Genomic DNA, 12,117 nt, shown 5'->3' with positions numbered 1-12,117 from the left:
TTGGATGCATGCTTTGGGTCATTGTCTTGCTGAGAGACCCAGCAGTGACCTAAAGCTACATAGATTGGCAGCAGATTTCTTTACATTATCCTTCAAAATATCAACATAATCTTCTTTCTTCATGATCCCATGCACCCGAACAAGGTTCCCTGTGCCTGAAGCAGCAAAACAGCTCCACAGCATTATGCTCCCACCACCATGTTTAACTGTGGCAACTGTGTTTTTAGGGTTGAAGGCCTCTCCCTTCCTTCGCCAAACAAAAGCAACATCCATGTGCCCAAACAGCTCAAGTTTAGTCTCATCAGACCCAAGGACAGACTTCCAAAACTCATGCCCATGTTTCAAATGTTGACGGGCAAACTTCAGTCTGGCTTTGATGTGCCGCTGTGTGAGCAATGGAGTTTTTCTTGGACGATGACCTCAAAGCCCACCACAATGAAGAGCCCTCACAACAGTCTTCCTTGAAACATCAAGTCCAGAAGAGGCCAGTTCAGCAACAATCATCTTTGCAGAGATCTGGGGATTGTTGTTAACATCTCTGACTATTTTCCTCTCCAAAGTTTTCGAAATCTTGTACTTTCTACCTCGCCCAGGTTCGTTTCTAACAGAATTTGTCTCCTTGTGCTTTGCAATGATGCAACGTACAGCTGTTCTAGACACTGTGAAATGCTTGGAAATGGCAGTATAGCCTTGCCCCTTAAGATGAGCATCCACTATCTTCTTTCTGAGTTCCAGACTGATTTCTTTACTTTTTGGCATGATGAAATTACTTCTTACCAAGAATTTAAGAGTAGTCCCTCTCAATCAAGTGTTCAAGTGCCCTGTTCATCGGAGTCCCTTAAGTAAAGTTCAATGCCGATTGATTGCTCAGGTGTGCTTTGAAAGCTGATTGATTGCTCAGGTGTGTTTTGAAAGCAAAAAAAAAAAATCACATGGGGGCTAATAATTTTGACCACCTCAATTTTCATTACATTTGGTATAAAGCAAACCAGAAGATTTATTTTACATTCCAAAATGTACCAAATAGGAGCCTTAACATTAATGAATGCTTTACTATGTAAAGTTTTATGAATGATGCAAACACTGGGCAGAATTTTAGGGAAATGTTCCATAGTTTCTTGGGGGCTAATAATTTTGACCTTAACTGTACATGTTGGAACTTTACAGCAAAGTCATAGCCCAGTGAACCTCTGTGGCCAGCTGAATGCCACCTCATCCGGAACTTTTGGGAAATGAGACTTACATGTGGCTCCAGGTGTAAGGGTGATGTTTTTTGGGGCTGGAAGGTCCTTCTTGTCTAGGGCGGCTGGCTGCTCGTTGTCCTTCTTCCGTCTCTTATATGGAACAAACAGCCTCACAGGGCCAGTCTTGACATGACAAACAGGAGAAACAAGTCATGTTTGGAGAGTCATGGCTGGACACTGGAAAAAATGGACTACAAGTGCATGAATTCCAAAATAATAAATATATCAGGAGGACAAATGGAAACTGCACCCCCCCCCCCAATTCTGAACTGTACGACATCTATTTCACTTCTGCCTGATAGAAAAATATAGATTTGAAGTTTCAAAAACCGACTATTTAATACCATTACAAAGCTACAATTTTCACAAAAAAGGGAGACAGGCCCATTAATCCGCTAACATAAGACTGAAATAAATATGGTTAACTCCTTGTAAAGGTCTAACACCCAATTATACACTCTCCCAAAATGAAATAATGAAGTACCTTCACAAGCACAGTAACTTTTCCATCAATTTATTATACCGAATTTGAAATGTTTAACACATCAAAAAATTAACGCAATTAACGCCAGCTATGTTTTGTTTCATAGGAAGTGGCAGCGGTGTGAGGTTGTTTCACAGGAATATGGCGTTATTGGCTCAAATGGCCAATCACAAAAAGCTGTCATAGCACGGCACAAGCCACTGGAAATAATGGGTTTCAGAGCACAGTGGTGCCATTGTTGCATTGTGTTAAAGGACCTTCACAGTACGTAACCTTCATCTCTGCTTTCTCACAGCAGTTGGCTTTATTTGTTCCCAGCCCTCATCCCCTCATGAAGAATATAACATATTCTACTAGGCTGTGCCATTGGGGAGCATATGGGGTTTTGTGATGTGCCATTATGAACACGTAATGAACACGTAGGCCAACAAACGTTGTGAATTCACAACACTTTAAATTTAACTGGCACTTGAACATGGAACACATTTTTTGTTGTTTATCATTTACATTAGTGCATACAAGAAACTGCCTTCCAAGCCGATATCTAATTTTAATGGCCTTGATGGTTTTGAAATTCAACTGGCACTTAAACATAAAGGCCTGGGTTTTGTTATTATCTCTGTTAGTTCATATAAAAAATATGCCTTTCAAGCTGACAGTCCATTTTCTTAACCTTGGCCTATTAAACGATAATATTTGAATTTTAAACATACTTTTTGCGTTGATTCTACATTAGTTCTGTGAGTCTACATTTAAATATCCATTATTACAAGCTTCAATCTTAGGAAGAAAAAACCAATTATTTGTGATTTAATCACAGCAAATTGTGCGATTAGATTTTTTTTTTAATCGATCGACAGCACTAATATAAACCCATTGAAAAGCACCGCATCATATACAATCTGATCAGAAACCGGTTTATTCAACCTGACAGCAAGAATAATTCAACACAGTGCCACGTTTATGTGAAAATCACATAATCTACAGTGGAAATATTGACCTTTCTCCAGACTGTTGTAATGTAGAAATACAAAATGTAAATATGTATACCATATTTACATGAAAATGATATATAGGCAGTGCTGCAAGGTCAAAATGTTGATATAACAAAGAGGTGCAGAGGTAACCATGTTTGGAATTGCTTCCCATCAACTTACCAATACAAACTCATTTCCAAAAACACAGCGCTGCCCCCCACCACTTCACAACAAAATCAATTCAACAAGTTTTGTGCTTTCTTTACCCAGTGAATAAAAAAATAATGAAACCTGAAATCAATTGAACTTTCATACAGTAAGAATCCGCTCCAAAAAATACTTTTTGTGGAATGGGGTAGCTTGTTATGTCCTATGAATTCACCATTTCTGCTATGTCACAGGGGCCTGGAACCTATCTAAGCAGACATTGGGCCTAAGGCAGGGATTTTATTGAACAATTCACCAGGCCATCACAGGGCCCACACACACTCACTCACAAATTGTCAGCACCTATGGGCAATTTAGGGTTCCCATTTAACTGACCAAGCATGTTTTTGAAATATGAGGGGGGGGGGGGGACTATGTGGGATGAACATGTGAACGCTACCCGGCATCTGATCCAGGACCCTACTGCTGTGAAGAAACAGTGCTAACCACTAACTGTGTCAGCTAACAATGTCAGGGTATATTTCATCTATAATGATTGAACTCTTATCGGCCTGGCTGCATGGCAATGCAGCAAATTCAACTCACAATGACATGTTTTCAGCATCCTCATTTATATCAATGAATCAGTTACAGTTGCTCGCCACAGTGTCTGAGACGGCTTTTGAATAAGTCAGGGAAAAACTTTGCAATAGAATGCAACTGGGTCTTTACTTCCTGTTTCCTGAATGGGAAGAAAAAAAATCCCACTTACCATGCTGATATTCTCTCCTCCATAGGAGTCCCCATCCTTAGAGCACTATAGAGACAGAGAAACAAGGAATATAAGAGAAACAGAGAGATCTGTCTAGTATTTTAAAAATATTTTATATTTTATGAAAATACTGAGAATACTATGTCCTAAAAAAAACAAACTATGAGACACACACCACAGCATTTCGATCTGGTCCACCGCCACAGGAAATTGGTGGTTGTATGCATGTTAGTAATGCGCGCGTTCACTCAAAAGTTTGCGGTTCCTGTGATTTTACCCGTGACACTCACAGGTGTGGTTGCAGGTTAAAAAAAAAAAATATATATATATATTGGTGATGTTCGGCTGGGTTGTAGGTGGGTCAGGTTTATGCATAAAATATATATATATTTTTAGATCATTTGCATAAATAAATCTGCAATTAATATCCCTAAACTACCTAACCTGTTTTTGTTACAACAATTTATCATGACCTGTCTAGTAGGGCTGTCTTTTTTTTTTATTCAAAATTTGAACATTCATTTGAACGTGTGGGAAAAAGTTAATATTTGATCTGTAATGACTTGTTCGAATTCAAAATTTAGTCTATAGGCGCAACAGACTGTTTGAAGTAGTTCGCCTTGTGATCCAGAAAGGAGCGCTTTAAAATTCATAATCAGTTTGACCTATTGCATGCGCTACTGACTTATCAGTAAACTAAGCTAGTATGTTATGTTGCTGCTAGTGTCCTCCATTTTACCTTTAATGTTATGTCAAAAGGTTTGTTCACACGTTGTGTCTAAAAACGTGTGGAAAATGCCAGCTATGCCGCTTTCATTCTTTTAAGCAAGGCACTTGTGAGGTTACATAGTAATGGTAGCCTCGACACTGAACTGAGCACTGAGTTAACAGGAGCGTACAACTACTCTTTCTACTCTTCTCTGTCCTGGTAGGACTTAAACCACGCAGAGATCATGCAACAGTTGGTCAGTGAATTCAGACATCTACCCTGGTTTGAGTCTTCTGGCTGTAGCGGCCCTGGTCATCCCTGTCTCTGGTGTGAACTGTGAGCGTGACTTCTCAGCAATGAGCAGGCTAAGTGATTTTCAACCATGCAAGAGAGGCACAACGTGTACATTTTCAGTAAATTTTCTCTTGTGCTGTCTTTAACAATGGTTATATTCAAAAATATTTACGCAAGTTTGTTTCCATTTCATACCAAAACTGACCTAAGAAACAAGCTGAAAGAAGAGCACCTGGTTGCATGCCTCAGAATCCCAATAAATGGACTTGCCCCTGAAGCATACCCATGCAGACAGGTGTTACACATGTTTTTTTCCAAAGCAAGGAAAATTAAATGTTCCAACAGGGAATGCCAACTGTAGGCACATGACAAAAGACTAAGGAGAACAACTGTGGACCTAATGGAGAGTTAAAGTGTTTTGATCTCTTGAATTTATTTGGAAATTTTGAAATGTATTTTATTATGTAGTTATTTATGTTTAAACATTTATTTTGACATGTCCATCAAAAAGCAGAGTTATAGTCTGTGTTTTGTTCTTTAATATATTTTATAAATGGAATTTTTTTTAATATGTAAATACTATGGCCGGGTAATATATCGATATTATGATATGAGACTAGATATCATCTGAGATTTTGGATATCGTAATATTGTGATATGGCATAAGTACTGTGTTCCTGGTTTTAAAGGCTGCATTACAGTAAAGACGTAATTTTCCGAACTTACCAATCTGTTCTATTATTTGCCTTTACCCACTTAGTGATTATATAAGTATTACTGATGATTATTTATCTAAAATCTGATTGTGTAAATGCTTTGTGAAAGCACCAAGTCATCCCCACAATATCATCACATATCAATATTGAGTCCAAGAATATCATATTTGATTTTGTCCATGTTGCCCAGCTCTAGGTCAGAGTTGTTTATTTCTTAAGTTATTTATGTTGACAAATAGTTATTTTGTGTCATTATTGGTTTGCAATAAATAGAGTTATAAATCTTTGTTTGACTAGTTTATTATTGAAGCCACCCAACACAAAGTTGGAAGCATAGAATTGTCCAAAATGTCTTGGTATGCTGAAGCATTAATATTTCCCTTCACTGGAACTAAGGGGCCTAGCCCAAGCCCTGAAAAACAACCCCATACCATTATCCCTCCTCCACCAAACTTTACAGCTGGCACAATGCAGTCAGGCAGGTAACGTTCTCCTGGCATCCACCAAATTCAAACTCATCCATCAGACTGCCAGATGAAGACGTATGAGTTGTTGCTCCACAGAACACGTTTCCACTGCTCCAGAGTCCAGTGGCGGCGTGCTTTACACAATTCCATCTGACGCTTGGCATTGTGCTTGGTGATGTAAGGCTTGCATGCAGCTGTTCGGCCATGGAAACCCATTCCATGAAGCTCCTGGCGCACAGTTTTTGTGCTGATGTTAATGCCAGAGGAAGTTTGGAACTCCGCAGTTATTGAGTCAACACAGCGTTGGCGACTTTTACACACTATGCGCCTTGGCACTCGTTGACTTTATGTGTGTGACTTTATATGGTCTGCCACTTCGTGGCTGAGTTGCTGTTGTTCCTAAACGCTTTCACTTTTCAATAATACCACTTACAGTTGACTGAAACATCTAGCAAGGAAGAAATTTCACGAACTGACTTACTGCAAAGGTGGCATCCTATGATAGTACCACGCTTGAATTCACTGAGCTCTTCAGAATGACCCATTCTTTCACAAATGTTTGTAAATGCAGACTGCATGGCTAGCTGCTTGATTTATACACCTGTGGCAATGAGTCTGAATGAAACACCTGAATTGAATGATTAAGACGTGTGTCCCAATACTATTTACATATAGTGTGTGTGTATACATATCTATATATATCTATATCTATATATGTATATGTATATATATATATCTATATATATATAGATATATATATATGCCACATTAGCCGATGAATTGTATGTCAACGTCCCCACAATATTGTACCGGGCAAGAATGGCTTGTAAACAAATATAGGTAAACAGTGAAGCTGCGGTTTTTCCGGATAAACAGCGCGATGATGTTTACATTTCCCATCCAACTTCAATGAGTCACTTTTATATTCAAGGGTGTATGATCTGTGTGAACACTGTATGACTGTTTCAAGTGCTTGTCAGAGTGACTGCCTATGGAGAGAAACTGTACTTGTTTCAGGTTGTTTTGGTGTAGAGTGCTCTGTAGCGCCTACCAGAGGGAAGGAGTCGGAACAGCCAGGGTGTGAAGGGTCTGCAGTGATGTTGCCTGCCCATTTCCTGACTCTGGAGATATAAAAGTCCTGAATGGAGGGCATGTTGACACCTATGATTTTCTCTGGAGTCCTGACTGTCCATTGTAGTTTGTTCCTGTCCTGTTTGATGGCCAATCTAAACCACACAGTCATGGATGTGCAGAGATTGGACTCTATGACTGCAGAGTAGAACTGAATAAGCAGCTCCTGAGGTAGGATGAATTTTCTGAGCTGACGGCAAAAGCACATTCTCTGCTGGGCCTTTTTGATGACTGTGTCTATGTTGGACGCCCACCTTAGGTCCTAGGAGATTGTGGATCCTAGAAATCTGAAGATTTTTACAGTAGACACAGTGCTGTTGAGTATGGTAAGGGGGACAGTGTCGGAGGGCTCTCACTTAAGTCCACTATCATCTCCAGTTTTGAGCATGTTCAGCTCAAGGTTATGACCACACCAGAAGGCCAGCTGTTCAACCTCCCGTCTGTATGCAGACTCGTCACCATCCTGGACAAGGCCAATGAGTGTTGTGTCATCTGTAAACTTCAAAAGTTTAACAGATGTTCTCCTGAGATGCAGTCATTTGTGTAGAGGGAGAAGAGCAGAGGGGAGAGCACACATCCCTGGGGGCAACAGTGCTGATTGTCCGGGTACTGGATGTGATTTTCCCCAGTCTCAACTGCTGTCTTCTGTCTGTCAGATGTTTTTGATCCACTGACATGTGGGGTACAGTCAGCTGGGTGAGTTTGGACTGGAGGATATCTGGGACGATGGTGTTGAACACTGAGCTGAAATCCACAAACAGGACCTTTGAGTTGAGGTGAGTTGAGAGTTGAGGTGTTGCCAAGATGTAGTGTAGTCCTATGTTGATGACATCATTCACTGACCTGTTTGCCCAGTAGCCAAACTGCAGGGGGTCCAGTAGGGGGCCTGATGTTTTTCAGGTGGGCCAACACCAGTCTCTCAAAGGATTTCATGACCACAGACGTCAGGATGAAAGGCCTGTAGTCATTTAATCCTGAGATACAGGGTTTTTTGGGGGCTGGGAAGCAGGAGGTGACTTGACATAGCTCCACTGATCTGTTGGAAGATCAGTGTGAAGATGGGGGTCAGCTGGTCAGCACAGACTTTCAGACAGGAGGGAGACATGCCATCCCTGGTGCTTTCCTGATCTTCTGTCTCTGGAAAGGCTGACAAACATCCTCTTCACAGATCCTTAGTGCAGGTGGGGAGTTGGTGGGAAGGGATGAGAGGCTGACAGGGGGTGCAATTGGTTGTGTGATGGAGAGGGTGAGGGGAGTGAGAGTGGACTTATCAAAACTGCAGCAAAACAGGTTCAGGTCATCAGCCAGTTGATTGTTCTCTGAGGTGTGTGTGTGTGTGTGTGTGTGTGTGTGTGTGTGTGTGTGTGTGTGTGTGTGTGTGTGTGTGTGTGTGTGGAGGGGGTCTCTTGAAGTAGGGGATGTGCTGCAGGCCTCTCAACACAGATGCAAGTTTGTTAGCTGAAAACTTGTTTTTCAGCTTTTCAGTGTAGCCCCCCTTTTGACTAATGTGATCTCCTTTGTCAGTATGTTCTGGCTTGATTATACAGGATCCTATCGCTACTCCTGTAGGCCTCTTCCTTGGCCTGACAAAGCTGCCTTGAGTTTTGCTTTGACCAGGACTTATTGTTATTGTAGGTGCGTAAAGTTTTGGTGGGCACACACACGTCCTCACAAAAACTGATGTAAAATGTCAGTGTCAGTAAGTCCATCAAGGTCTGTAGATGCAGCCTCAAAAACACCCCAATCAGTGCAGTCAAAGCAGGCCTGAGGCTCCAGTTTTGACTTATTGGTCCATCTCCTCACAGTTTAACCACAGGCTTTACAGAGTTTAGTTTCTGCCTGTTGTAAAGAAAAAAAGTTAAAAAGAATAGTAAATAAAATATATTTATACAAGATTAAAAAAAAGAAAGGAACAATAAAGTGCAAAACACCAGTTCAGAGTTGAACATAAGACCACGTGGTAGCCCCTGATTACTCAGCGCTGGGTGGCAGTAGCTGTATTTACAAAAAGTTTAACTACAATTTTAAGAAGTTATTTATATAAGAGATTTACAGGATAGTGCAGGTTTTATGCAGGGTGTCCATAAAGAGAAAACACAGTTGGGAAGAGAAAAGGGGGTGGGGGGTTGGTGGGCAGCAATATCAGGATCTGTGGGTGTCTGGGGGCTTGTTAGAAAGGCCTACTGTTGCAGGGAAGAAGCTGTTCTTGTGGTGTGAGATTCTGGTTTTTGTAGACCTCAGCCTCTTGCCAGAGGGGAGTGTTTTGAAGAGACCATGGCCCGGGGGGGTGGGGGGGTGGCCATGATCTTTCCTGCTCGCCTCAATCTCCTGGAGCTGTACGGGTCATGGAGAGATGACAGGTTAGAACCAATCACCCTCTCAGCAAAGCAAATCATACACTGCAGTCTGCCCTTGTCATTGGCAGCAGTGTACCAGATAGTGATAGAGGTGGTGAGGGTGGACTCAATGATGGCAGTGTAAAAGTGCACCATTATTGGCTTTGGCAGGTTGAACTTTTTCAGCTGCCACAGTAAGTACATCCTCTGCTGTGTCTTCTTGGTGAGGGAACTGATGTTTGCCTCCCACTTGAGATCCTGGGTGATGATGGTGCCCAGGAAGCAGAAGGATTCCTCAGTGTCGACAGTGGAGTCACACAGGGTGAGGGGGTGGGTGGGGCTGGGTATTTTCTGAAGTGCACAACCATCCCAACTGTTTTTGAGGCATTGAGCTCCAAGTTGTTTTGGCCGCACCAGGACACCAGATGGTCAATCTCCCACCTGTAGGTGGACTCATCCCCACCAGAGATGAGCCCAATAAAGCAAACTTCAGGAGTTTGACTAACTGGCAGTGCAGCTGTTCGAATACAGGGAGAAGAGTAGAGGGCAAAGGACACAGGCTTGAGAAGAACCGCTGCTGATGGTCCGGTAGTCAGAGACACGTTTCCCCAGCTTCCTGTGCTGCTTCCTGTCAGATAAGAAATCTGTGATTCACCTGCAGGTGGAGACAGGCACGTGCAGCTGGAAGAGCTTGTCCTGCATCAGATCTGGGATGATGGTGTTTAAGGCGGAGCTGAAATCCACAAACAAGATCCTAGCGTAGGTTCCTGCAGAGTCCAGGTATTAGAGGATGAAGTGGAGCGCCATGTTTACTGCATCGTCCACAGACCTGTTGGCTCTACAGGCGAACTGCTGGGAGTCCAGGTGTAGGTCAGTAATAGTTTTAAGGTGGGACAGAATAAGGCGTTCAAAAGACTTCATTACCAGGGTATCCGGGTAGTGTAGCAGTCTATACCGTTGCCTACCAAAATCAGACACAATTGGCTGTGTCTGCGGGTGGGAAGCCGGATGTGGGTATGCGTCCTGGTCTGGTCGGTCAGGGCACCCGTTTGGGGGGGGGGGGGGAACTAGAAGGAATAGCGCAATCCTCCCATGCGCTACGTCCTCCTGGTGAAACTCCTCACTGTCAGGTGAAAAGAAGCAGCTGGTGACTCCACATGTATCGGAGGAGGCATGTGGTAGTCTGCAGCCCTCCCCAAATTGGTAGAGGGATGGAGCAACGACTGGGATGGTTTGGAAGAGTGGGGTTGTTGGCCAAAGTAAATTGGGGAGAAAAAAAAGGGGGGGGGGACTTCATTACCACAGATGTCATGGCGACAGGTCTGTAACTACTGAGTCCTGAGATCCTTGTTTTTTTTTTGGGAACAGGGATGAGGGTGGAGGTCTTGAAGCAGGCTTGTACATGGCATGGCTGTAGTGAGGTGTTAAATGTCTGTGAACACTGGAGACAGATTGATCACCACAGTGCTTCAGGGTGGAGGGAGAGACAGAGTCTGGTCGAGCAGCTTCATGGAGGTTCTGCCTCTTGAACAGCCTGTTGACGTCCCTCTCCAGGATGGAGGGGGTTGTCCTTGTGGTAGCGGGGGAAGAGGCCTCTAAGCTGGGCAGTTGTGGAGAGGACCAGGCCCTTGCTGAGGCCGGGGAGGAGGAGCAGGTGGTCAGGAGCTAGTTGATGGAGTCGCGGGGGATGGTGTCAGGACTGTCCAATAGTCTTTCAAATCGGTAATAGAACTCATTCAGATCATTGGCCAGGCACAATTCATTTGTGGAGTGGGGGGTTTTTGGTTTGTGGTTGGTGATCTCTCTGAGGCCCTTCCAGACAGACATCGAGTTGTGGTATGAGAACTCATGTTGAAGTCTCTCAGAGTACAGTCGTTTAGCATCTCTCAAGGCCTTGCTAAAGCTGTATTTAGACTCTTTATACTGGACCGTGTCCCCACTCCTAAACACTTCCCCCTTTTGCAACCTGTCTGAGTTTAGCTGTAAACTAGGGTTTGTCATTGCTCTAACTAATCCTGGTGCATGATGATACACAACTGTCCTCTCAGAAGCTGATATAAGACATTACAGCTTCAGTGTACTCATCCGGGCTGTTGGTGATGGACCTGAAAACATCCCAGTCAGTACAGTTCAAGCAAGCACGAAGATCCTCCATAGCTTCACGGGTCCACTTCTTAGATGTCCTCAAAACAGGTTTAGAGAGTTTTAATTTCTGCCTGTATGCAGGAATCAGGTGGACCATTAAGTAGTCACAGTGTCCTAGTGCAGCGCAGGGGACTGCGTGACAGGCACTGTTGTTTGTTGTGTAACAGTGATCTAGTGTTCTGCTCCCTGGTCGGGCATTTAATCAGCTGACGGTATTTAGGTAGTTCAGGCTCAGATACCCTTTGTTAAAGTCACTGAGGACAATAAAGAGTCCAGGCTCGTCCACCCCATACACAGTATCTGGTCAGAAAGCATGCGCTGTGCCTGTGGCTCCTGCACATCAGCGTGCAGTGGAACGTAAACACCGGCCAGAATGAAGCAAACTCACTGGGGGGGGGGGGGGGGGTACAGGAGTTTACAGTTGATGGAAAAAGTTTCCAGACCAGGAGAACAGTGTTGCAGAATCCCTGTCTTATCTTTACACCAGCCACTGTTAATATAAAAACAAATACCTCCACCTTTCATTTTTCCAAGCAGCTCTGTGTCGTGATCCACTCTGACCAGCTGGAAGCCTGCCAGCTGCAGCGCAAAATGCAAGATGAAGCAAAGTCTCTATTCTCTCCACCAATAGATAAAATTAGTCTAATTTGTTGCACAGTGATCACACGTGAGAGAGAAATACTCCTGGCAATGGA

The 12,117-nt window shown here is 43.2% G+C and overlaps 1 protein-coding gene across 2 annotated transcripts in view; it reads right to left on the bottom strand.

The window, feature by feature from the left end:
• The window catches only part of deaf1 (DEAF1 transcription factor), a 61,508-nt gene that overhangs the window by 27,498 nt on the left and 21,893 nt on the right, over positions 1-12,117 (bottom strand). For both annotated transcript variants that reach the window (XM_056282133.1, XM_056282134.1), the window contains exons 7-8: positions 3,625-3,669; positions 1,244-1,367 (exon numbers count right to left, since the gene is read on the bottom strand). In XM_056282133.1, coding sequence (XP_056138108.1) covers positions 1,244-1,367; positions 3,625-3,669 — 169 coding nt within the window. The remainder of the gene's footprint in view (positions 1-1,243; positions 1,368-3,624; positions 3,670-12,117) is intronic.

Source organism: Lampris incognitus, chromosome 6 (assembly GCF_029633865.1).
Source record: "Lampris incognitus isolate fLamInc1 chromosome 6, fLamInc1.hap2, whole genome shotgun sequence".
NCBI lineage: Eukaryota > Metazoa > Chordata > Actinopteri > Lampriformes > Lampridae > Lampris > Lampris incognitus.
Note: the sequence above shows the minus strand (reverse complement) of the source record. Positions and strands in the feature narration are given on the sequence as shown.